Genomic DNA, 24301 nt, shown 5'->3' with positions numbered 1-24301 from the left:
CATTTATATCCCACCTTTCCGCCAAAGAACTCAAGGTGGCATACATTGTTGCCTCCTGCTTCATCCAAATTTTACCCTCAGAGCCCTGTGAAGTAGGTTACAGTGAGATACAGGCCCAAAGTAACCCAGTGAACCTCATCGGTAAGTGGGAGTTTGAACCCAATTTATATCTCCCCCCCACTCATGCATATACTGTACCCCCCTCTCCTTAATCTCTAACCTAATCTGGCACTCCAAAGCAATATACCACTGTACCACAGAGCTAAGCATTCTTCCCCCAATTCTACTCAAGAATCTCCTCAGAGGTTGGATGGCCCTCTGTCATGGGTGCTTTAAGCTCAGATTCCTGCATTGCAGGGGTTTGGACTAGATGTCCCTTCCAGCTCTACAATTTTATTATTCTATGGGCAAGTGAGTCAATGGAAAAGGCCAATGCCATTGGATGACCAGCACTCACTTGGCTGAAATTACCTCTCTTTGGGTTGAACCCCAAGTCTATTTTTTACTGGTAAATTTTTAAGCTTTCGACACTTCAGCACACAAATTCACATTTTGCCACTATTTTAATTAACATGGTTGAATCAATAACCTCTGCTGTGCTATTAGTGTGCTGCTTTGTTCCTTTTTCCGTTTTAAAGTCCTTTTGCAACACTCTCCTTCACCTGCCGCCAAACTCCTGCCTACATGGAATGCAATTCTGATCTCTGACATGAGGAATGAATCTTCAGAGTGCATATGCACTGCAACTGTTCTAGAAGCATTAATGCCTTGATTAAACAATCTGAGAGGGGATAATTCCTGACAGATTCTATAAGACACAGACAGGATGTTAACATTTTCAAGTGACTCATTCTGCTTCACTCTTAATGAAAAGAGGAAATAGCACACAAGCAAGCTAACACACAGTTAAAAGTTTTAATTTTGAGGTTTTAATGTCAGCGTTTTTTTTCAGTCAGACCAACAGGGGTTCATAATATTGTAGGTACCACTAAACCAGTATGTCTCCATGTGACAAGAGTATCTAAGGCTTTATACAACAGTTGAAGTCTAATCATTTGCAGCCCTAACACTTCCAACAGGAATGTCAGCATTTCTATAATAAGACCCATATTTAAGGGTTTATAACTCAGCTGCAGAAATCTGCTCCAGGCCTATACATGCCATACAAAATCCCACTTAAGGAACAAATAATCCTTTTACTACTTGGCAAGGGAGTCAATTTTGGGCCACTTCCAAATTCAAAGTCATAAAAATGGGCATCGCAACGTGTGTATGCTGAATTCTAGAGGGATTCAAAAGGTCCTATACAACTTTATGCTGCTCATGCATCAAAATATATGTGTACACAGGAGTTCCAAAAGGCCCATGCAGCAAACATCAATCAAGCATGCACAAAATAGGCGGTGTATGCAATTTTCGCTTCTAGAGCCACAGGTGAGTCTTTGTTTTACACAAGAGGCAAGCCGTAGTTATGACTACTTCCACGATATTTTTATTAGCAACAAAATAATTAATCTAACAAGACTCTTACTCAGACATGTGTTAGACCAGATGTAGACAAACTGTGGTCCTCCAGAAGCTGTGGACTACAAATGCCATCATCCTTGATCACTGGCCATGCTGGCTGGGACTGATTGGAGTTGGATTCCAACTGTATCTGGAGGGCCACAGGTCCCCCACTCTGTGCTAGACAAACTCAAGAATTTTACCGTGTTTCTCATATTATAAGACACGTCTTATATTTATTTTTTCCTCAAAAAAACACACTATGGCTTATTTTCAAGGGATGTCTTATTTTTTTCCTCCTCCTCCTGCCGCGGCCGGCATTGCTGCTGCGCCTATCACTATGTCTTATTTTCGGGGTATGGCTTATATTCCTTGAATGCTTAAAAATCCTGCTATGGCTTATTTTATGGGGATGCCTTAAAATATGAGAAACAGGGTACCACCCCTCACAGAATTCGAATTTGAGCTAATACCTTGCAGAAGTATTCTGCATCAGTTGGACAACACTGCAGTGGAACAAAAACTGCCTCCCCCTTTCCCTAGTCTTATATCAGCCAAATAGAAAATAAGGAACAAAGTATAGGCACAGCATTATTTTAAAAATTTATCTTTGTAAACAACATTATTTACATGTATCAGACAGAAACACCAGCAGCTAAAACATCAGACTGAACAAAAGGTCCAACTGCAATGGCATGACAGCAAAAGTTAATATATTATTTGCTCGTATTTTATATGTCCAATCTAGAAAACTATCACCATTATTGCATTTGTTGGAAAATGTCCGTGTAGTGTCAGTCCTATTAATATGAAATAAATAAATAAATAGTAACTCCACTCTGCAGGGGGAAAGGGTCCTATTTAACTCATCCTTTGATGGTGTGATTGCTTCAAGTACGGTATCTATGCACTTTTCTATATACTTCCCATTGCCAGCTTTGGGTACAGCCTGTACTAAAACAGTTACCAGTCCCGTGTTAAAAGAATGAATGGCAATTATACCTTGTTTCATCTGCTATGGCAACAATCTGATTAAAAGACTTAACTATATTTTAATAAATAAATTGATCCATCACATTTAAATTAATTTACATCCTATCAAAAGCTTAATATAGGCACTTTTTGAAGGTATTGAAGCAAGTTCAGGATAACTAGGGTTTTAATAGACAAGATGTGTAACTTTGTTGTGAAAAGGAAAATACATATTTAATATTACCCTGGCCTAGTGGGGTCACGAAGAGTCGGACACGACTAAACGACTAAACAACAACAACAACAAGTTTAAGTTTTGGTTCAGGGCTAAATCAGCCTGGGTCAACCTGGTGGATGGTTCTACACACAAGGAAAGGGACAAGGGAAGTATGACGTTGTTTCTGCTCAATCTCTGAGTGACTTTTGATACAATCAACCATGGTGTCCTAACAGCTCTGCAGCCCATGAGTTGGAGGTAATATGTTACAGTAGTTCCAATCCTACTCACATGACTGATTTCACTGGATGGTATTGGGTGATTATACTTCACCTTGCCTCACCTGGCAGTTGTGTTGTTGGGTGCTGCAGGGTTACATCTTGTCCTCAATCCTTTTAAACATCTATATGAAGCTACTGAGAACAGTAATTAGGGAATGTGGACCGGAATTTGAAATTTGGATCAGTGTTGGATCAGGGTTGTCATGTGGACGACACCCAGCTCTATTTTATCTGCTGTATCTGAGTCAGGGGCGGCTGTGGAAGTTCTGGATCAGTGCCTAGAAATAGTGGTGGGCTGGAGAGGGCCAACAAGCTGAATCCAGGTATGGAAATTCAGTAGACTGCCTGTTCTGAATAGGACTGCACTCTCCAAGAAGGAGCAGGTATTCAAGTTCAAAGTTTATTGTGGCTATAAGCCCATATAAACATAAAAGAAAGGAGCAGGTATATAGTTTGTAGGTGCTTTTTGATCTATTGCCATCAGTGGATGCCCAAGTTACTGTGATGGGCCTTTTACCCGCTTATGGCCATTTCCAGACAGGGATAGCCTGTCACAGTCATCATAACTGGTAATGTCAAGACTGGAATACTGTAATGTGTTCTTGTAGAGCTCCCTTTAAGGTTCCTCTGAAGCAGAGGGCACACAAGAGAGGAGGAGGAGGAGAATGGGAGAGGAATTCTCACGCAAAGTTCGCAGAACTAACATTTGCATATTTTGGATGTAATGCAATCCTAATCAGGTAATGCACACAAGATTTCATAAAAGTAAACTACACACTCCATAAACAGCCAACGGGACTTCAGGGTCCTTAAATGGAAATTGAACCCACCTGATTTTATTGGAATACAACCACTTTTTACTGCTTATAAGCTGGTAACATTTCCAACATCTATTATTCCTGGGATATTTGAGACATATAATCCAGTATATTTTGGCAAGGTGGTGCAAAACAAGAGAGATAAGTGCATGAAATGTCTAGCTGTCATCAGAACTAACTGCCCAGCCAACAACAACAACAACAACAGCCAAGGAAGATTTTAGTTAAGTGTTTTAAGCTACTATTGTTTAGTGGGACTAAAAAAGTTGCCTTAATACTTACATTAATTGACTGAATGGCAGTTTTTGTGGAGCTCCTTTGTTCATCACTAAAATACATTTGTTTTTCAAAAGGACAAATATGCAATAAAGGACTAATATATATTTAGGACAGCAGGACCATGTTTATGTATCTAACCAGGGGCTCCTCCATCTGCTTGCATTTCTTGCCAACCCCATCAAGGCATTCACTCCCCTGCCAACCCCCTTCCCCACTGACAACTCTTTCAGCTCTCAGCTCCTTGAACTTCCCTCAACCCCCATTCCCACCTACCTGCCAAACCTCAACCCACTGCCAGTCCCCATTCCCAACACTCCCCTGTGCCCCAATCTGCCCCAAACACCCTCTTTCCCAAAAGATCACCCCAAACCTATCTTTTCCAGCAGCTCACCCCAGTCTCAAGACCCCCCTGTTAGTATCTCTCACAAAGAAGTGGGCAATAAAGAGGAAAGAGTCTGTGTCCCCCATACCACCACCTCTCTGTACCACACTTCTTTCTGGCCGTGGCGGACTAAGGAGAGAAAGACTCAGCAGTGACATTGTTGGACAGTATGTGGAGGCCTGCCTGGGATGTCTGTTCACCCACCCAGCTGTTTGCTTCCTCAACATCAGGAGCTGGCAGGATGCTGACAAGTGTGCATTGGGGGAAAAGGGGGCTGGAGTCTGACGCAGGAGGAGGGGAGGAGAGGATTTGTGGGGAACTGTTCCAGCCACGAGGCAAGAGTCAGAGGCAGGGAAAGGTTCAGAGCACAGGATGGGGTCGGAAGAAGCAGGTCAGGCAACTGAAGGCCCAGGTGCTTCCCCACCCTCTCCTGCACCATTGCCTCTCAGAACCAGGAGGGGATTGAAAAAAGTTGAGAAGACAAAGTTGCCATGCAGGTGCAGTCTCCAGTTGCATGTTAACAGCCCATTGGGGGAAAGTATGTAAACTGGTAGAGGGGGGAGTGGTTCCCTGTTGCTGCAACTGCTCCATAGAGCACAGGCCTGGGATTAGCTGCCTGGATGCTAGATTGATGTGCACAGGTTTCCAGGGCTGTAGAAGCGACTGTAAGTGTTAACTAACTGCCATGCGAGTTTCCTTGGCTGGGAAACGCCCTGACACTTGGCTGGATCACCTACCCATTTGCTTGGGCTAGGGGATTGCCTTGCCCTGTGGTGCTTGTGTGAAAGCAGGTGGGCAAGAGGGTTGTGGCAGTGATGACGGCAGAGGAAATATGGAAGACCACAAACCAAGCATAACAACTTTACTCTTACAAAATTATTATATAGTAAGATTATTCCTGGATCCTTAGGACAAAACTGCAATACTGTCACAGCCTCATCCATCTTTACTTTCCCCCCAGCAAATCATTTGAGTCCTTTATAGACGACAAATTGCGTTGGATTAAAAATTAAACCCTTATTGGAATTTACATGCATACTAGGTCTAAAATCCTTACTGAAGTGTAAGTAATATTAATTCTGTAAAGAGGTGTTTATTTTTCTTATTTATCTGAAAGTAATGGCAGTTTCAGTTTCATTCATTGCTCACCCATGTTAAGACAATTATGGACTTCAAAGTACTAATATATATATGAAAGGCTGCAATCATTCAAATATAGGTCCAAACTGCTGTGTTATAACTTACATCAAAAAGGCATTTCAATATTTATCCTGCTGCAGGAAAGCATTCTAGAAGAAGGCAGTATTTTTTATTTTTTATTGCTAATGGTTGTCTCACCATTAAAATGAAAATCTTAATGCATCTTATAATCAGAGGACAATTTGCAAATCATTAAGAGAAATGTAAAATTCCATTAAAATACAAATCAAGAGTCCCTCACTGGACTAATAATCTTTTTGATATTATTTTGCATCTCACTATTTCTGTTCCCAATATCCAGGCACCACAAATGATCAGTTCTTGAACATGCTATTTACCACAGCCTACTACTTTAACGAGAGACTGAGAAGTATAATCTGCTATTCAGAGCAGGTACTAATGAAGAATTCCATATATTCTAAAATTTAATTAAAACCCCAAAGATTTCAAATTAGATGCAATTTGAAATGCCTGGGGCAGAAATACATGCACTTGCGTGGCAAGGGTATCACGCTGAAAGTTGATACCGTAATTGGTCTTGATGTATTTTTGTGTTGCCAGGCTGAAGCGCAGAACTCATAACCATATAAAAATTCTCTGTAGATTACCTGCTCATTGAAAATGCCATCACTCAGGTAGTTCTCTACTAAATTACCATGCTACTAAAATGCACAAAGTGATTCGAAGAGAAGAGTGGCACAGCTGGTCGACGCTGCCAATGAGTTATGCATGCGCCGACACTGCCTTTTTTCTTAGTAAAATATGCTCAGCTGAATATTAAAATATAATTGGCATTCAACCTAAGTAGCTTAAACCATTTTGTTATCTCCTTTTAAACCGATTTGGCTCCTCCACATTTATTTTCAAGGATGCGATTCACAAACTAATGACACCAACACATTCAGTAAGATCTGTACTATTTTACATTTGTCATAAATAGGAACAGTTTCTACAGCCTTCTAGGGATGTTCTTTAACACTGGTTCCTCTTGAACATCAAAGACCCAATTCATGGGGAAAGGGGGGGGGGGAAGAGACAGTATGCCATTTATGTTACTTCTTGCATATTTTATTCAGAAAAGAGGATGAGATGCAAATTTTCAGTGAAAAGTATCCTTTTGTAGCTCAGCAACTATTTTTGTTACAAATATATTGGCCACTTCTCGTATATGGTGAAATGACCTATTTGCATGTGGGAAAGGGGCATTCTGGGTCATGCTGAAACTTTATGTCAAAGAAACCTGAAGGCTGAGTTAACCAGCATTGCACATTCCTGGTGTTATGCTATAAAGACTATAAATTGTATTTTTTAAAAAAACAGTAGAATAAGCCCATTATTACATAATAATTGCACAATTTTTGAATTGCTTATATTAGAAAGCCATGTACTTGTCAAAAAAAAGGTATCTGCATAAAAAGTATGGGGAAGGACAAATAATTAAGTGAAGAGATTCAACTTATTAACTGACTACTACTATGCATTAGCTTTATTGCAGAAGAAATATGCATCTTGGATAACAGAATACATGTGTGTCCCTCTAGAGAACCTTTGGGAGCAGTGATGTCGGTTGATGGAGGGAGAGTGACATTGCAAAAATCGCCTTCCTTTTGAGGTTCACTGATGGAAGCCTCCACTGGATCAGACCACCTTCTATCACAGGAGGGATACTATTAGATATAAGCTATTAAAACTTTGAAGTCTCAAAGTGGTATGCTGCTTATAGAAATGCTACTTTGAGCATAATTATGCAATGGCAAAGAATTGGAGGAATACATCCTTACAGTGGTACCTCGGGTTGCGGACCCGATCTGTTCCTGGGTGCCGTTTGCACCCTGAAAAGTCCGCAACCCGAGCGGCGCTTTCGCGCATGCTCATGAATTCTGGTTGATCCAGATCCTGGACATAAATCAGATGCAACACTTGACACAGAAGGGGTCTAGGAGGAGACTACAGGAAAGAGAGGAATTATTAGAAGCAATAAATGCTTGTTATATAAGCCAGAGACGAGTACAACTGATTTGGGGTATGGCACTTGAAACGGTCTGAAAAAAACAGAGACACGACAATCTGAAAGGAATATATCAGCACATTGGCTATTGCCAACTTTTCTGAACAGCAGTTGCACCTGCTGTGCATTGTGTACTTTCCATTTCACAAAATTTATGCACTACTTGACTGTTTTGTTCTTGTTTTGTTTTGTTTTTTTAAAAAAACCCTCAAAGCAGTTTTACAAAGATAAAAAAGGAAGTCAATGAAAAAGTAGACCTCACCGCCAAAGGTGCCCTTCTTCACTGTCTCCTGAGACGGATGGATACCAGCAAGTTGAAAACATACAAGATGTTAAAATACTAAAATAGGTTATAATTCACATCAACTTCCTAGGCATCTGTGTAGGCCTTTTTTTGGGGGGGGGGAGAGGGGATGTGGTATTACCCAAAAGGTATGGAGAATAGATCAAGGTAGGTCAAGGTCTAGATAGCGGCCACATCAGTAAACAGCTATCACAGTTAGCCTCACAGCAAACAGGGAAGACATTCAAATTTTGCCAGACATTTGCTGTGTTTTAATTATATTTCTGCTCTTGTGGGCTGTTGTTGAGCCTATTTCTCTTAGTTGTTCTTCTACTGTTGTGATTTTATTACAAATGGTCTTATCCTTGTAAGCAAATAGTGGGACCTTCTTGCTGAAAAGCAAGGCAGATTTCTAAATAAATAAATAAAACATTGCCCCATATTTGTGCCGCTCTTCTACTCTCCTCCCCCAGATTAATTCTTGATGTTATCGCTGTACTGAGTAGTTTGAGATCTGTAATTACATGTCCTCTAGAACTTTGTTTTCTGTATATGACTTTCACCACAGGCATATTTAATTAATTTAATTTGCCTCAAATAAAAATCTGCACACCAAAATATCATTGCTTGCCTAACTACACACACATAAACACACAACATTTGGATTAATACATCTGATTTTCCCCCACTATCTAGGGCAGTGTTCCGTATGTTTGCGTGCTATTAGTGCTGTAATAATTTTCACTTTTGCTGTAACTTCAATGTTTTGATTTTTCTAGGCTATAATTAGGTCCCATGTTGCATGGTCATTTCAATCTTGATACTTAGATCTGTTTCACAATTACCTTTGTCATGTTTTATAGAATTAAGAGGGTTAAAAGAAGTCACTTAAAAAAAATCTTGATGATGTTAGATCTGGCTTGCTGCATTAATCTGCCTTATCTGCATTAATTTAATTTTCTTTATCTCTGTGGAAAGCTGCTTGGACTTCCCCACCTTCCTAACTCTGATGATCAAAGACTTCACAGAAATATTTTCAACACTGTGCTGTATCAGTGTAATGCACATTGGATAATCTTGCAAACACTATGCCATTAAACAAACTCAGAAGGTTAGCTAAATGGAATTTAAGTTGTAAATATTTATCTATTACCTATGGGAAATCCCCCAAGATAAACATTGCAAATCTTTCAGGGCCTAAATAAAGTTGCACCTAGATCCTAAAACACTTTGAAGCCCCACTGATTTCAATCGGCCTTAGTCTAATAAGTAACACTTGGACTTAAATCACCCAAATAATATTGTTACAGATTTGAGGGAACCAGAGTCTGAGGGTGCAAAGGCACCTGTAATTGTAAGAAGTTAGTGAATGTTAGGGTTAGGGTAGAAACCACTAAATGCTTGGAGTCTTCCCCCTGGGATGGAAGTCGTTAAGCATGCCAAATGTGTTGATAGCGCGTCAAAGGAAGATGCTTGGGTCTGTGAAACTGAGGTTGCCAGGGTTAACGTGGATGTGATGTCACACAGGAAAAATGTTGTCTTTTTTTAAAAAAAACCAGAGGTTTGGAGAAAGGGCAGATGAGCAAACAGAATGGGAGGTGTTGTGTTTGTCAAGGAGTTCTGGGAGGAAGGAAGACAACAAAGGAGAGAACTTGATGTGTTGCTGGGTGGGAGGCTGCAATGAGAATCCAGGGGCCATGACTGGCTGCTGTTTTGGACCCCAACTTGCTGAAGCTATGATGGGGTCAACAAGAAACCCTCTTGTGGTGTAATGTACTGTATCCCACCTCCACTGAAGGCTTCCAGGTGGATATATGTGTAAAATAAACTGTATTTCTTAAAGACTCTAGTCTCTGCTGTGCCTTGATTTTCCAATGGAAACACAACCCTGGGTGTGTGCCTGGAAACCCCCTGGAATCATGGTACCACTGAGCAGAGACTAGGGGTGGCGTGTAACAATGTTGTATCACATGACTGCTTAGCACCAACAGACGGCAGCAATACAATCCCCAAATAGGAGACAGTATTAAGGTATATAAAGAGAAACACGGACATAGAAGAAAGCAGGTAATTGCAGTACATTGCAGGATGGAAGAACACTGTGGTAAAGCTTGGGTACCCAGAAATGGATTAGTTAAAGAAAGGGTGGGGAGTCATGGAAAAGCACCTACAAGAGAAGGCCAACTTAGCTAGATGAGCAGGAGGGAAGAAGTAGAAGGCGACATGGTGGTATGGCAATAAATAAGCTGCATTCCAAAGAAATGATAAATTTTGACTTAAAAACATTTTGACAGCATCTGAAAAGCTTCATCTTATTGTGTGTTTGTTGTCTACCTGTGATAGCCCTACTTTGCTGGGGAATAGCTAATTCTAGCAAATTTACTAGTGTACTACTGCAGCTGAAGGACATGCAAACATGAAACTTACTGTGTAGACACAAACAAGGTCAACATTTTAAAAGTGTTAGCAGAGCATACATTTTCCCAATATGCCTTTTCGACTTTATAAAGGTCGAAATTAAGTGCACGATCATTTTCCCAACAAGATACTGTTATAAAAAGGCGCATGGCATGCTTTTGACAGAGAAACAGTTCCCAAAAGAACATAAGGGTAGCAAAAACAAACAGTCAAAAAGTAGCAAAAATGCTGATCTTCCAGTAGCACTGTCATGGTACATCTAATTGATGGTGCTGGACCCCACTCTGTTCCAGAAATAAATCTTTTAAGTGATATTTGTGACTGTTTTTCCATGCTCTGTGTTGAAGAATTGCCTTTGCACAGTCTCTGCAATTAAATCATGGGTCAACATTAGCTTCTCTGTTTCCTCCTGCTCCTTCCTATTTCAAGGGTCTCCTTTACTCTTCACATTACAAATCACTGAGATGTACAGTAGTATCAGCTTCCTGCTATGTAAACTGTTCATGCTTGCCATGCAGTGACCTCTCTGTATTGATTCAAGACATCTGACAGTCTGCACTGGTCTCTTTAAATTCATGGGTGTCTTCTATCTCTTCTGCTCTTTTGATCAGTCCTTTTCTCCCTCCTTCACTTTTTGCACAGGTAGCTATGGAAAGCAATAAGACCTAGATTTCCACTGCCCCTGAAAAGCAGTTCACTGGGCGCTAAGCTTTAAAGAATCACATTTTTCCCCACACCAGCTGTTTCTAGCCCACTTAATTTGAGTACAGGAGTTCCTACTATGTCACAATCAATAAAATGGCATCCGAAGGTTTAAAACTTTCCAGCTTTACAAGGTAATATCTCAAGAAGATCAACCTTTTTTAAAGGTTTAATTTAAAGCAGAGAGGAATGGTTTATATTGATTCTAAAACTCTAAATGCTTTTCTTATTTTAGCAATTACCTTTCAATAATTATGTTTTAAGCACCAGAAATGTGTACCTGATTCAAGAGCATGTGGTAATTATTACGCTTTGCCTTGTACTATAAAATTAACTTTGGGAAGTACAGAACTTGAAGATAAATTCTGAAACAAAAGTTCGTGGTGAGTTTGAGATATAAGAAGCAAAAGGAACTGTACGCTGTGTAATAGTGTTAATTCCCTTGGACCATATGAATACTTTAAAGTATCAAAATCATCTTTTGTTTGCTCTGAGATGTGCAATATTTAGCTGTCAAGATATTGTTGATTACAGTCATACCTCGGTTTAAGTACGCCTCGGTTTGAGTATTTTCAGTTTAAGTACTCTGCGGACCCGTCTTGAACGGATTAATCCACTTTCCATTACTTTCAATGGGAAAGTTCGCTTCGGGTTAAGTATGCTTCAGGTTAAGTACGGACTTCTAGAACCAATTACTGTACACTCATACTTCGGGTTAAGTACACTTCAGGTTGAGTACTCCGCAGACCTGTCTGGAACAGATTAATCCACTTTCTATTACTTTCAGTGGGAAAGTTCGCTTCAGGTTAAGTACGCTTCAGGTTAAGTACAGACTTCCATAACCAATTGTGTACTTAAACCAAGGTACCACTGTATTATCCCTGAATACTGACAATGTTGACTAGAACGGATGAGAGTTGGGAGTCCAATCATATCTGAAAGGCTGCAATGATCCCCACCCTTGCTTTAGTTGGAAATGCACTATGGAACCTCAAGGTGCTTACTGATGTGATCTCAAAGCTTCTCTTGGTTGGCTAACAGGTGATAGAGAAGAGCTAAAGACCAGATGTTGCAAGAAGGAGGAGGAGGAGGAGGAGGAGGAGGAGGAGGAGGAGGAGGAGGAAGATGATCAAGGCGACCACTGACTGGTCAGCACAATTTTGATACCTAATGGTTCTAAAACATATAAACATGTCAGTTTGTACACATTAGATCACAAAGAGTCAGCATGGGTTACTTAAGAAGTGATTCCATTTTGACACTATCTCCTTTTTTGAATAGAGTTACTGGTGTTAGCTAGATCAGGGGAATGCTGCTGATGTATTTTATCTTTTTTCAGCAAGGCAAGTGACAGCAGAAAAGGCTAATGCAGTTCTAGCTTGCATCAGTTCTGCTTTGGTCAGGAAGCCAGGAGTAGTGTGCCCAGTGGATTAAGAAAGGTATCAGCAAATTGACATGTGTCCAAATGAATGGTCAGCAGCCTGGAGATCAGGCCATATTAAGGAAGGTGAAGGCTGCTTGACAGTGGAACAGACTGCCTTGGAAAATGGCAGACTCTCCTTCATTAAAAATTTGTAAGCAGAGATGGGTGGCTACCTAACTAGGATGCTGAAGAAGTGGGCTTTCTTGCATTGGCAGGGAGTCAAACTAGGCAACCTCTGAAGACCCTTTCCAACTCCAGGACACTGCTTTCCAAGGCATAATGATGAAATGTATACGTTCCCATTGTCCGTGTACCAGGATTTCATTAAAAGATTATTCTCAAAGTAAGTGGCTCAACACATATATGCAGAAGAGTAAAAAAAAGGATTGGATACAATGGATAAATAAAAATCCTACTACTAGCTTACAGGTAGTCAGATTTAAACAGAAATGATATTGTAAGTAAACAAAAAAAATTCCAGCTTGTCCTTGCTCATTTACTTCGGACTCAGCTGTCATTCTGAATTGCCTTTAGCCACTTCAACTAAGCATTTCTCCTCCTGTTTAACTTTGAGATGGAGATGTGTCTGAGTAAAGTATACATACAGGTGCTACCAGAAAGTGTCAAGATATCAAATCAAGGCAAATAATTCAGAATAGATGCTTGCAGTAAACAAATAAGCAAACAGCCGTCAAGAAGAGCACAGCTGAACTCTTGCATGTGATTATAACAGCTTCTTAAATGCAGTACATAAAATAGAAAAGTAGTACAAGCTCATGCTGCCACTGCTTAGTTCACTGGAGGGTGGAAATTAATGGCTGCTCTCTTTTCCTCATTAACCTGCTGGGTTGTAGGACCCACTTTTTCAGGGTGTGATCCCTTATTGGTGGGAAAATACACAAAAATGGGTGGGGCAAATTTTACAGGTCTTTCATAACTGAGGTCCATATGATCAGGTGATGGAATTGCACGATGGCGGAAAGGGATATTGAAGGTGTGCAATGGTAGAGCAGCTGTAGGTGCCTTTACCTACGAAGAAGTAACTTTGCTGACTTAAGTTTCTCACACACAAATACTTGGTCCTGTTCAGTACTGCCATTCACTCTGGGAGAAAAGCTTCTACTGAAAAGCAGGCCAGTGGTTAAGAAGCATGTACCTTTGACCCACTGTCCAGTTCTGCAGGTATAGTTTACCAGCAGTATGTGTGAAAATTCTCTACCCTTTAATTTCACACTAAATGTTTGCTGGTGGGATGGACACAAAGGATAAAGAGAAAGTGCAATGAAAAATAGCCATTAGCAGAGCCCTGTGTATGTGGACAATAGGCCTTGTGGACAACACAACACTGGGGACTTAAATTAAGGCACAGCGAAGAAACATTTTCTCTAAATTAGAGGTTTATGCACCTTTTGCACTGTGACCTGACTGAACAACATAGCAAAGAAAAACGTAGGCTTCCAAAGGGTCTCATTCTGAGGTGACTGCTGCATGCTAGAGTAACAGTATTGCCTGAGGGCTGCTATTAGTCACAGGCAGAGAGAAGCCTTTTTTGGTACCCAATTTTCTTTTCATTTCTTTAACAAACCAGCTGGTTTGAAAATGTACTACTCTCATTTTACTGAGGAAGACAGCCTCAGGATATTTTCCAATGGCTAAGCCTGCAAATTCATTGATGGAAACACTGATTCCAAGATCAGTCCACTCATGGTTAAATTCAGTTTATAAGCTCATCCCTCAAAACTGATTTACAATTTCTCCTCAGATAATAAGTTATCTCTTCCTGTTTATACTTGGATCCTTTCTTCTCTAACTTCAGTCAAGGTCTTGATACTTGCAAAATCCTCCCCATCTCCCATTCCTCTCTCTCTTTAATATTCAGAGTTTGGGGCCGCAGTTGGAAGAACATATGATCAGTAAGGAGATGTATTGTTCCAGACAATTCTGGATATCAGGCTAAACAAAATGTATTTTATGCGGAAGTATGTGTTTAGAAAAAACCCACATGTGCTACAGCTATTTATCAGTGTTAGTCGTCAAAAATATTGGCTAGCATTTCAGTTTTACACTTTTTTCCAGCTATAAAACATGCACACCTGCTCTCAGTCTGAACTCTATTAACTGAAAAAAAGGAAGGAAAAGCACTCTCTTAGAATTCAACATGTTGAGAAAAACATTTCTGGACTCAAAAAATGGGCTTGTGATGCAAAAGGTCACTATGTTACAGTCTGCACTTTGTGTAAAGTAAACCTGTTCCATATCTGGCACAAGAGACTTACCTGCATAATAGTTCGCACCTGCTTAATGAAAATATTTGCCATATCTGATAAGAACGGTTGAGGGTTAAAAGTCCTAAATATTTTGTGTTAAATTTTATAGGGATCTACTGAGTTGCAGGCATTAATTCATTTCCTTCCAATCTCTATTGGACCTCTACTCTCCAACAATGGCTATGCTAGTTGATATTGATTAAGAGTGTTAACGCCTTCATGCATGAATTAGTGTTAAGCATGTTGATTATATGAGGCTGGTTACACCACACTTTCCTCACAGAATTGCCAATATACCTAGGAAGATTTTGTATGTGCCGATTCCATGAGAAAGGCCCATGCAACTGGCCACCTGCTGCCCATGCGGTTAGCCTACTGAGCCATAATTTCTCAGAATGTAATTTTCAAAGAATTTCCCCCAAAATATTCTCCACCATTTTTCTGTAGGGGCTGACATTCCCCACCAATGACACTAGGTCTGTGCAAACATCGTGGAGGATGCAAAATGGTGGCCTGGCTTCCACACAGTTGCAATGATTGCAAACCAAACCACCACCACAACAACCTGAGATCTTGCCACTGCTAATGGTGAATCCTACCCTGGAGAAACTGGGAAGAGTTTATCCTCCCCCTGGAGAAGTTTGTGAGATAAGTCTTCCAAATCTCTCTGGCCACAAGTATGATGAAATAATTCAAGAGGCCATTTGCATGTGGTTCTAATCTAAAACTTTCGGATCAGCATAGAATCTACTTACAGACAAGAAACTTTCATACAGCTAGGCATGCCACATGTGACAATACAAAATATACAGACCGTTCTCCAGCAGCGGGTGGTGAAAAGGGGGCACCGGAAGCTTCTCTATCATCCAGGGTTCGCAAAAATAGGCCTGAAACCAAGCCACACACTGTTTCAGTGGCTCCGCTGTTTCCTTAGAGGTTTCACATACTTCACAAGACACAGAGGCATCCACAGTGCTAGAAGAATGATAACATTAGTTTAATAATTAGTTTCACAGTCCAACTGCAAACTTTTTTTTTACAATGCTGCAAACAAAAGAGTAAGATACCAACTCACACAGAATGAATTTCCCCTGCCCAAATACAAGAGCAGCAGAAAACACACACACATCTACGTCTGAAGAACTGAGCATCAAATTAGAAAAGGGGACTACAATAAAGTAGCTCAGTTTCCATTTAAGAAGCAAAGGTCCAGGTAATCTTTACTTAGGTTTTGTATTATTCAAGTCCAACAGAATAGAAATATCTTCTTTTAACTTTCTACATCCCCAATAAAAGTGATTTCAAACTCAAGAAAAAAAAGAATTTCCTGTTCTTAACTATGCAGACATGAGCAAAACACTTCTGAACAGCAACAGTAAAAGTGTCAAGTGTTACTATTGTTTAGCAATGCTTATAAACTAGAAAGAAAAATAAACCCTCCGTGTTAGTGAAACATACTTATAGGTGGTGAGAGGGACAAAACTAGAAGGTAATTTCTGCATTTGCACTTCCAGTATGACTGCAATTAATCAAATATGCCACGGAGACTTCTATACAAGAAATGCAAGCCCAATGTCGTGGGCCCTTCCAACTCTACAATTTATGATTCTATGATTGCTAACTTGCAAATAGTTCTCATTTACTGGGACCCATCTATTGTTTTGTATTGTTATGTTCCTTATTTAGGATATGCAGTGCCTGGGGGGGGGGGGTATGCAGTACTGGCACCTTTTTTGTTTTTTGCTTTAAAAGTGTGGAACTTACTGTAACAACTACATGGTGAATACCAGCAACTATATTTCTAGAAAAAAAGCCCTGAGGATATGAAACCTTAAGAATTTCTTGCTCCACTTCCCAGGGGAATATAGGTGGTATTCAACTGAAGTTTACTCAGAACCTACTGAAATTAATGGACCTAACTTAATCATGTTCATTTGCAGTAAGTTTAGTTCAGGCTTCCTCAACCTCAGCCCCCCAGATGTTTTGAGACTACAATTCCCATCATCCCTGACCACTGGTCCTGCTAGCTAGGGATCATGGGAGTTGTAGTCCAAAAGCATCTGGAGGGTCGAGGTTAAGGAAGCCTGCTTTAGTTTGAGTAAAACTTAGCTGACTGCTGTCCTACAATCTCACCCCACAAAGAAAGAACCCTAACACACCTTTATTAACACCCAGCCTGTTTTTCTGGGGATTTATTGGCCTGCATAGTTCTTATAGCAGAAACATTTTGTCTTAAATTCTTATTTTAAATTCATCTTAACCCCCGATATGACCACACACACTTCTGTTGTAGCACCCCATTGCAATGGTTTATTTGGATTGATTGCTTATTCATGTTTGAATTACTCACACAGATTTTATCTGACATGACATGGTATACATGGATAAAATCAAAAGCATTTATGCTATATTCAAATATTCTAGAATGAAATTAATTCCCCCCTCCTATTTTAGAAAAGGCCCCATACTATTGATAGTACTTCTCCCACTCCTAGTTTTATTAAAATAACTAAAATAACTATGGAAACACAGGTTTCATAACAACAATACGGATGAATGTGGAGGCTTCAAAGATCGGAGTCCATAAATTTATATCATTATCAAACAACAGCACAAGGTTACTAAAAAATTCTTGGAACTTTCCCAGGTGGGCAGAACATCCAAATAATGACTCATTGTCTCATTTGGAAATAGGAAAACTTGCTGCTTGCCTCTTTACTATTGAGCACACAGGACCTTAGCTGAATAGGGAAAGGTAATCTTCACATGTCAATCACCTCAACTGCTGCTACAGCAGAATATGCAAAGAGTCAACTTTCAGCAGGTACGTTTTTAGAACAATTTCTATCAGCATGGGCAAGGAAGAAACTCCATCTTGGTTCCCAGAAAACTGTAACAACATCCTCACCTGTAAGTAAATCAGTAAATACTAGCTCAGCCGTTAGCCAGCCAGTTCCCTACTTTGTTTGGAAGATCCTATCAGATTGCACCCACAGAAGCGACATCAGCTTCTGAAATCCACTCTATTACATTCGTAAATACACGTCTGTAACCTGCAGCGTCTGTAACCAGAGGTACCAATGCATGCATTCAAGTGCATTTGTGTTATGTCACAACTGTTTCCTCTGCTTCTTATTGCTCACTTTCACTGGTAAGCAGTTTGCAACTGAGTATTGACAACACACAAACTGTCCCTGCAGTGCCAATCCTCTTTGTGCATGTGTAGGTTGTTGCTTTCACCATTGTTTTTTTTTTAACATACAGGTGTTTTCTAAGTCTTCTAAAATGGCGACTGTTGTTTTTGCTGCAATGCACCAACGTCACTACTCCTCTGTAAATGAGTATAATGTAGCATTTCTCTACGTTGGCTCTTTCTGAATCAAACTCCTCAATTAAATTCATTGGCATGTAAACACACAGAATCTTCACACACAGTTGAATGTACAGAACCTGCTGCTGGTGAGCTAATCCAACAATGACATTCAGAACTACAACAGGGCATCTCACGTTCCCCTACAACCAACCAGGTGGCTTATCTTGTGGAAAGCAGAATCTACGAACAACCAGAGGGGTCCAGTAAAGCAGAACAGAGTGATAGAGAAAACTAGAGGTTGTATAGCTATCTGTCAGGGATGCTTTACTTACGATTCCAACTCTATGGTACCGACAGCATCTTGAATGGCAAGGGTAGCTTTCAGCATCAGGCACACACAGAGAGTGAGGCAGACTACAGACACCAATTCAGGGTCTGGAAAATGGAGGGAAACAAGGCATGCAGGGACACAGGCTGCTACAGCAAATGTGACTCCTTATCTTGCAAAATTATCACCTTATAGTTTGCACATTTCATATTTCTGTTCAGATATCAGATGTAAGTTTAAATAAACAGAAACACGTTGCATTTCTCATGTGAGTTTTAATAATGCTTATTTATCATCAGTGTTTTCATACTGCCCTTCAATCATATTCCCAGGGTGGCTTATGAAAAGAGTAATACAATTAAAATGTAAATACAAAAATAAGTATTTTTAACACTTTAAAACGTGGCATTAAAATATCCTTCACAACATCTTTTAAATGTTCCTGATAATATATCATGGAGTAAAATATACATAAAACACATATTAACATTCCATGTGGAAATAAATAAAAAGTTGTTACATCAACACCTTAATGTCATTTAAATAGTCTTCCTTTGATAGATGAAGGCAAAACTACCCCCAAAATTGCAGATGAATTGTCTAGTCCCCAATGATTCCAAAACAATTACAGGATGCAGAGCAATCTAGTTAAATTTTATTCAAAAGCTTACTACACTTGTGTTTTCTCTTATTTTTCTATCAATGAAACCCAGGAGGCTTAAGCACAATTCATTATGTATGAGACCCAACTTACAGTGCTTGACTGTTGATTAATAGGAAAGTTTGCAGTGTGTACATTTGCAACATTAGATGCATACAATATGCTAACTTATTCTTCCACTGAAGCTAATTATTTACAAAAATGACTACTTGAGACTACAATTTATTAAATGCATGCATCCAGTCTCAATTTGGCCCCAAAAGACAGTCTGGAATGAAGATCTTTTACTTGATGTGACAACTTCTGGAAAGAGTGTTATTAATATTGTAAATGTGGCAAATAAAGAGTTCAGATAGCCTTATGTCTATTTTGTGTTTGTTTTTCACAGCTAAATCAATGAATAAAAACAGCTTTTCAAGAAGTTTAATACCCATATGAGAGACAAATTCTTTCTGCCCAAGTTTAAATTAACCGTATAAATAATATGTCCATATATTAGTAATAATGATTTTAAAAAATAGCTTGACAACTGAAATACATGGGAGTGGGTATACTCAATCTTTCAATTATACTTATTCATTTTTACTGACTCTTCTTAATTTGTTAGAACAACATCTATTTTGAAGATATGCTTAAGAAGCTCTAAAAAGGCCTTCACTGTAAACCTGCTTATAGTTTGGCAGCTTAATACTCAATCAATTTCAGGTGAATTTTAGGTGGCTAGCAATTCACAAGACTGGACCCTGTACAACTTCAGAATAAAATGTTGTACTGTACAGAGAAGCAGCATGCAAACTTATTGGTGTTTAAGATTGATCAAACAACATTTGGAAAGTTGTACTTGTCCATCAAATTCTCACGAACACCCTATATTCCTGATGTGACACATGGTTTCATGATTTCAAATAATGCCTTTTTAGGCTTTTTTAAAAACCTGGACCCACTAGCATTATAGGAGTGATTCTCAACCATCTCACCTAAGATGACTTCAGTGGTTAGGATGAAACATAAACATAGATGCAAACACTACCACAAAATGCACACAGCATTCCTATTTGTGTAGCCTTCCTGTTGCTACTTGTGGTATCCAGAATGTGGTTCTCTCCACATCCTATGTGGTTGATACATGCCACTGCATACTTTTAAAAGTTGAGAGTAGAAAATATTTCCTATCCTCAAATGCCAAGATAAGGAGTAAGGGTGGAATCAATATTAAAGCCACTAAGAATCAACTGATAGCATGGAAGGTCACTAAACGTTATCATTTGCTTTGTGCCATTAGGATTTTGACTGGGTCCTATATAAAAAAATTAAGATGCGACTTGGGGCAAATCTGTATTGCATCTCCTCCTCGATGCAAAAAGGATTTATTTTGCAATGACAAACTTGAAATCTCCAGTTCCACCGACATGAAGTTGACGTTCTCATGTATTAGATGGTCGGATGAGCTGGACGAGGAAATATCTAGGAGGTTACTCTCAGATAAATTCCTCATTAGGAGAGACAAACCCCTCATGCCCTGAAATTAGAATAAACCTGTTTCAGAATTTGATTTTACTTCTTCAACCGTGTTTGACCCCCCCAAAAAAGGCAATTTGGTGGTCATTATTCCCCCACAATTCTAAACCCTGGCTCAATCAGGAATGCCTTGCTATGAAGCTCTCTTTGATGGGAAAATACAGGAACTATAGGTCCGCCAATCAGTATTTTAGTCCTTTTGTGACTTCCCAATACAGATTTGCCCCGTAGACACCCTCATAACAAGGAACCCCAATATCTTAAAATCAAAGCCATCCTTTTTGTGAAAAGCATACACATAACTCAGGTTTGCATGTACAGTACACTATATATTTTACACACACACACACACACACACACACACACACACACACACACAAAACAAAACATAAAACAAATGCACAGTCTTTTTAGTTTTAGTCCTTAGAAAAGTTCTAGAATAAGGTTTCCTTACAGAATGGTATAATGCTTCCATAATGGTGCCAAGGTCAGGTTTATCAGAGGCAATTAACTATGTGAGTAATTGCTTCAGGGCAAGTTTAATATGCACACCTGACTTCAGTCATTTATTTTCTTAGATTCTCCATCTCAGGCCATACCCTTCAGGTGCAGGTTTTTCCCCTCAGTACCAAACAATCTCCATGTGCTACAGCATTACCTCCTTTGCTTAGGCTTTCACCAAAATCCGGGGCCTATTTATAGGGAAAGGTGTTTTAGTCCACACAGCATTAATTGGCATTCTTTCTCCACATGATGAAACTGCATCATATTTAACTATGAAAATAATACAATCTGGCATTTCCTAATATTTTGATGCACTTCTCTGGGTTAGTGTGGTGGAATCACAGCAACTACCATAGGAAATACTGTGAAATGGGCTGAATGTTACTACTGGTAGTGATTTCTAAAAAATTAACTCATCCCTTGTCCCTTATCTCACAGGCATCATCTAGTGTTGGCTGTAGCTAGAGACAAGATTCCAAAATAGTTGCACATTCTGAATTAAGTGTCAGTACGCCCTGTTCAGCCCATGTCTTAAGCACGTCCATGGGCTAGGCAACTGGAGCACCTTCACCGACCTTCCGGTCACAGGAACAAAGACAGCATTCCTGGAGAAAAGGTTCTGGTGCAATGGACTCACAATGAGAGGGTGTGAGTCCATTGCACCAGTTACTACAAAACACTACAGACACACCTGAGAAGAGCAATTCCCATGCAGCCATCTTATCTCTACTAGAGAAGAGTGAAAAGTTTTTCAGGCAAGAGACGGAAGAACTAAAGAGCAGCTTCCACCCACTCCTTTATCATAACATGAGCGTAAAACAAAGATCAGGAGATTATTGCAATGGGAGGGGTGAAATGCCAACATTAAGACTATCAGAAAGTTAATTCTTCATATGCGATATAAATATCAAAAGAATCTACACAAAGTCAACCTTACATTTCCATTTATCCTATGCAGTATATTAACTTCCCTTGAAAAGAAATCACCCTGCAGTCTTCATAGAATTACATAGTTCAAGGCACCATGCTCCACTTTATTATATATTGTAGGTATACACAGCTCAAGACTGTTTCTTTCTGAGTCTGGGTGTGAGATGTACTTAGACAGGGGAGATTTTTCTATGTTCAGGATGATTTGATGAATCATGAATGGCCTGGGTTGAAATTGGGTTGGAAGGAATTTTGATTATGTTAATATATCAGTTTTACTATACAAGGCAAGGTCTAATAAATGTTCTAAACAAAATAGCTTGGCAGTTGTATACTTACACTGTGTTGCATAAGAGGGAAAGCAAAAAGAGGAACAGTACTCCATGTGTATACAAAGTAAACAAAAGAGTTTGAGATTTTGTGTGCAATCCCATCATCTGGCTGGTGATTTTTTTTCCTTAGGGAGATACTTAGTATCATCAGACCATTGTTCCATCTAGTTCAGTAATGTCTATCCTCATTGGCAGCAGCTCTTCACAGACTGAGATGAGGACATTTATTACCGGGAGATGCTGGGCAATGAAAGTGGGTCATTCTGAACAAGAAGCACCTGCTCAACCACTGAAAGGTAGCCCTTGTCCTATTGATACATATAGTGCTACACCCAATATGCCAGCAAGTTTGGAAAACTCAGCAATGGCCAGAGGATTGGAGAAGATCAGTCTACATCCCAATTCCAAAGAAGTGCAGTGCCAAAGAATGCTCCAACTACCGCACAATTGCACTCATTTCACACGCTAGCAAGGTTATGCTTAAAATTCTACAAGGCAGGCTTAGACAGTATGTGGACCGAGAACTCCCAGAAGTGCAAGCTGGATTTCGAAAGGGCAGAGGAACCAGAGACCAAATAGCAAACATGCGCTGGATTATGGAGAAAGCTAGAGAGTTCCAGAAAAATGTCTACTTCTGCTTCATTGACTATGCAAAAGCCTTTGACTGTGTCGACCACAGCAAACTTTGGCAAGTTCTTAAAGAAATGGGAGTGCCTGGTCACCTCATCTGTCTCCTGAGAAATCTCTATGTGGGACAAGAAGCTACAGTTAGAACTGGATATGGAACAACTGATTGGTTCAAAATTGGGAAAGGAGTACGACAAGGTTGTATATTGTCTCCCTGCTTATTTAACTTATATGCAGAATTCATCATGCGAAAGGCTGGACTAGATGAATCCCAAACCAGAATTAAGATTGCCGGAAGAAATATCAACAACCTCAGATATGCAGATGACACAACCTTGATGGCAGAAAGCGAGGAGGAATTAAAGAACCTTTTAATGAGGGTGAAAGAGGAGAGCGCAAAATATGGTCTGAAGCTCAACATCAAAAAAACCAAGATCATGGCCACTGGTCCCATCACCTCCTGACAAATAGAAGGGGAAGAAATGGAGGCAGTGAGAGATTTTACTTTCTTGGGCTCCTTGATCACTGCAGATGGTGACAGCAGTCACGGAATTAAAAGACGCCTGCTTCTTGGGAGAAAAGCAATGACAAACCTAGACAGCATCTTAAAAAGCAGAGACATCACCTTGCCGACAAAGGTCCGTATAGTTAACGCTATGGTTTTCCCAGTAGTGATGTATGGAAGTGAGAGCTGGACCATGAGTTTGTGGACATGAGTTTGACCAAACTGCGGGAGGCAGTGGAAGACAGGAGTGCCTGGCGTGCTATGGTCCATGGGGTCACGAAGAGTCGGACACGACTAAACGACTAAACAACAATGATCACCAAGTTTGTTATTTACTGTTACTACAAGCTCCCTGTTGTAAAAGTGGGATATAAAAGTAACATACACATATCTTTAAATTTATATAATATACAGTATATATGATTTATACATAAATTCTAGACTTAATGTTTAATTGTTAAGCTTGGATCCTCCTCTTCCATGAAGAGATAAGAGAGAATTAGACACAATCCTAGGGCAGGCTCCTATTCAGCTAATGGTCGGGGCTAGACCCATAGGTGGCACTGTGGTCTAAACCACTGAGCCTAGGGCTTGCCAATCAGCAGGTCGGCGGTTCGAAACCCCACAACAGGGCAAGCTTCTGTTGCTCGGTCCCAGCTCCTGCCAACCTAGCAGTTCGAAAGCACATCAAAGTGCAAGTAGATAAATAGGTACCGCTCCGGCGGGAAGGCATTTCCGTGCGCTGCTCTGGTTTTGCCAGAAGCAGCTTAGTCATGCTGGCCACATGACGTGGAAAAACTGTCTGCAGATAAATGTCAGCTCCCTCG

The 24301-nt window shown here is 40.0% G+C and overlaps 1 protein-coding gene across 3 annotated transcripts in view; it reads right to left on the bottom strand.

The window, feature by feature from the left end:
* MGMT (O-6-methylguanine-DNA methyltransferase) overlaps window positions 1-23016 on the bottom strand; it is a 62881-nt gene extending 39865 nt beyond the window's left edge. For 2 of the 3 annotated variants that reach the window (XR_009557611.1, XR_009557612.1), the window contains exons 1-2: window positions 18402-23016; window positions 15571-15731 (exon numbers count right to left, since the gene is read on the bottom strand). Coding sequence is in view for 1 of the 3 variants with exons in the window: in XM_035137287.2 (XP_034993178.1) it covers window positions 15571-15731; window positions 18402-18457 (217 nt within the window). In the remaining 2 variants the exon portion in view is untranslated. The remainder of the gene's footprint in view (window positions 1-15570; window positions 15732-18401) is intronic. The other variant, XM_035137287.2, reaches the window with a different exon arrangement.
* Between the last annotated feature and the right edge of the window lie 1285 nt (window positions 23017-24301).

Source organism: Zootoca vivipara, chromosome 5, assembly GCF_963506605.1.
Source record: "Zootoca vivipara chromosome 5, rZooViv1.1, whole genome shotgun sequence".
NCBI lineage: Eukaryota > Metazoa > Chordata > Lepidosauria > Squamata > Lacertidae > Zootoca > Zootoca vivipara.
The sequence above is the reverse complement of the archived record's forward strand: the minus strand, read 5'-3'. Positions and strand labels throughout refer to the sequence as shown.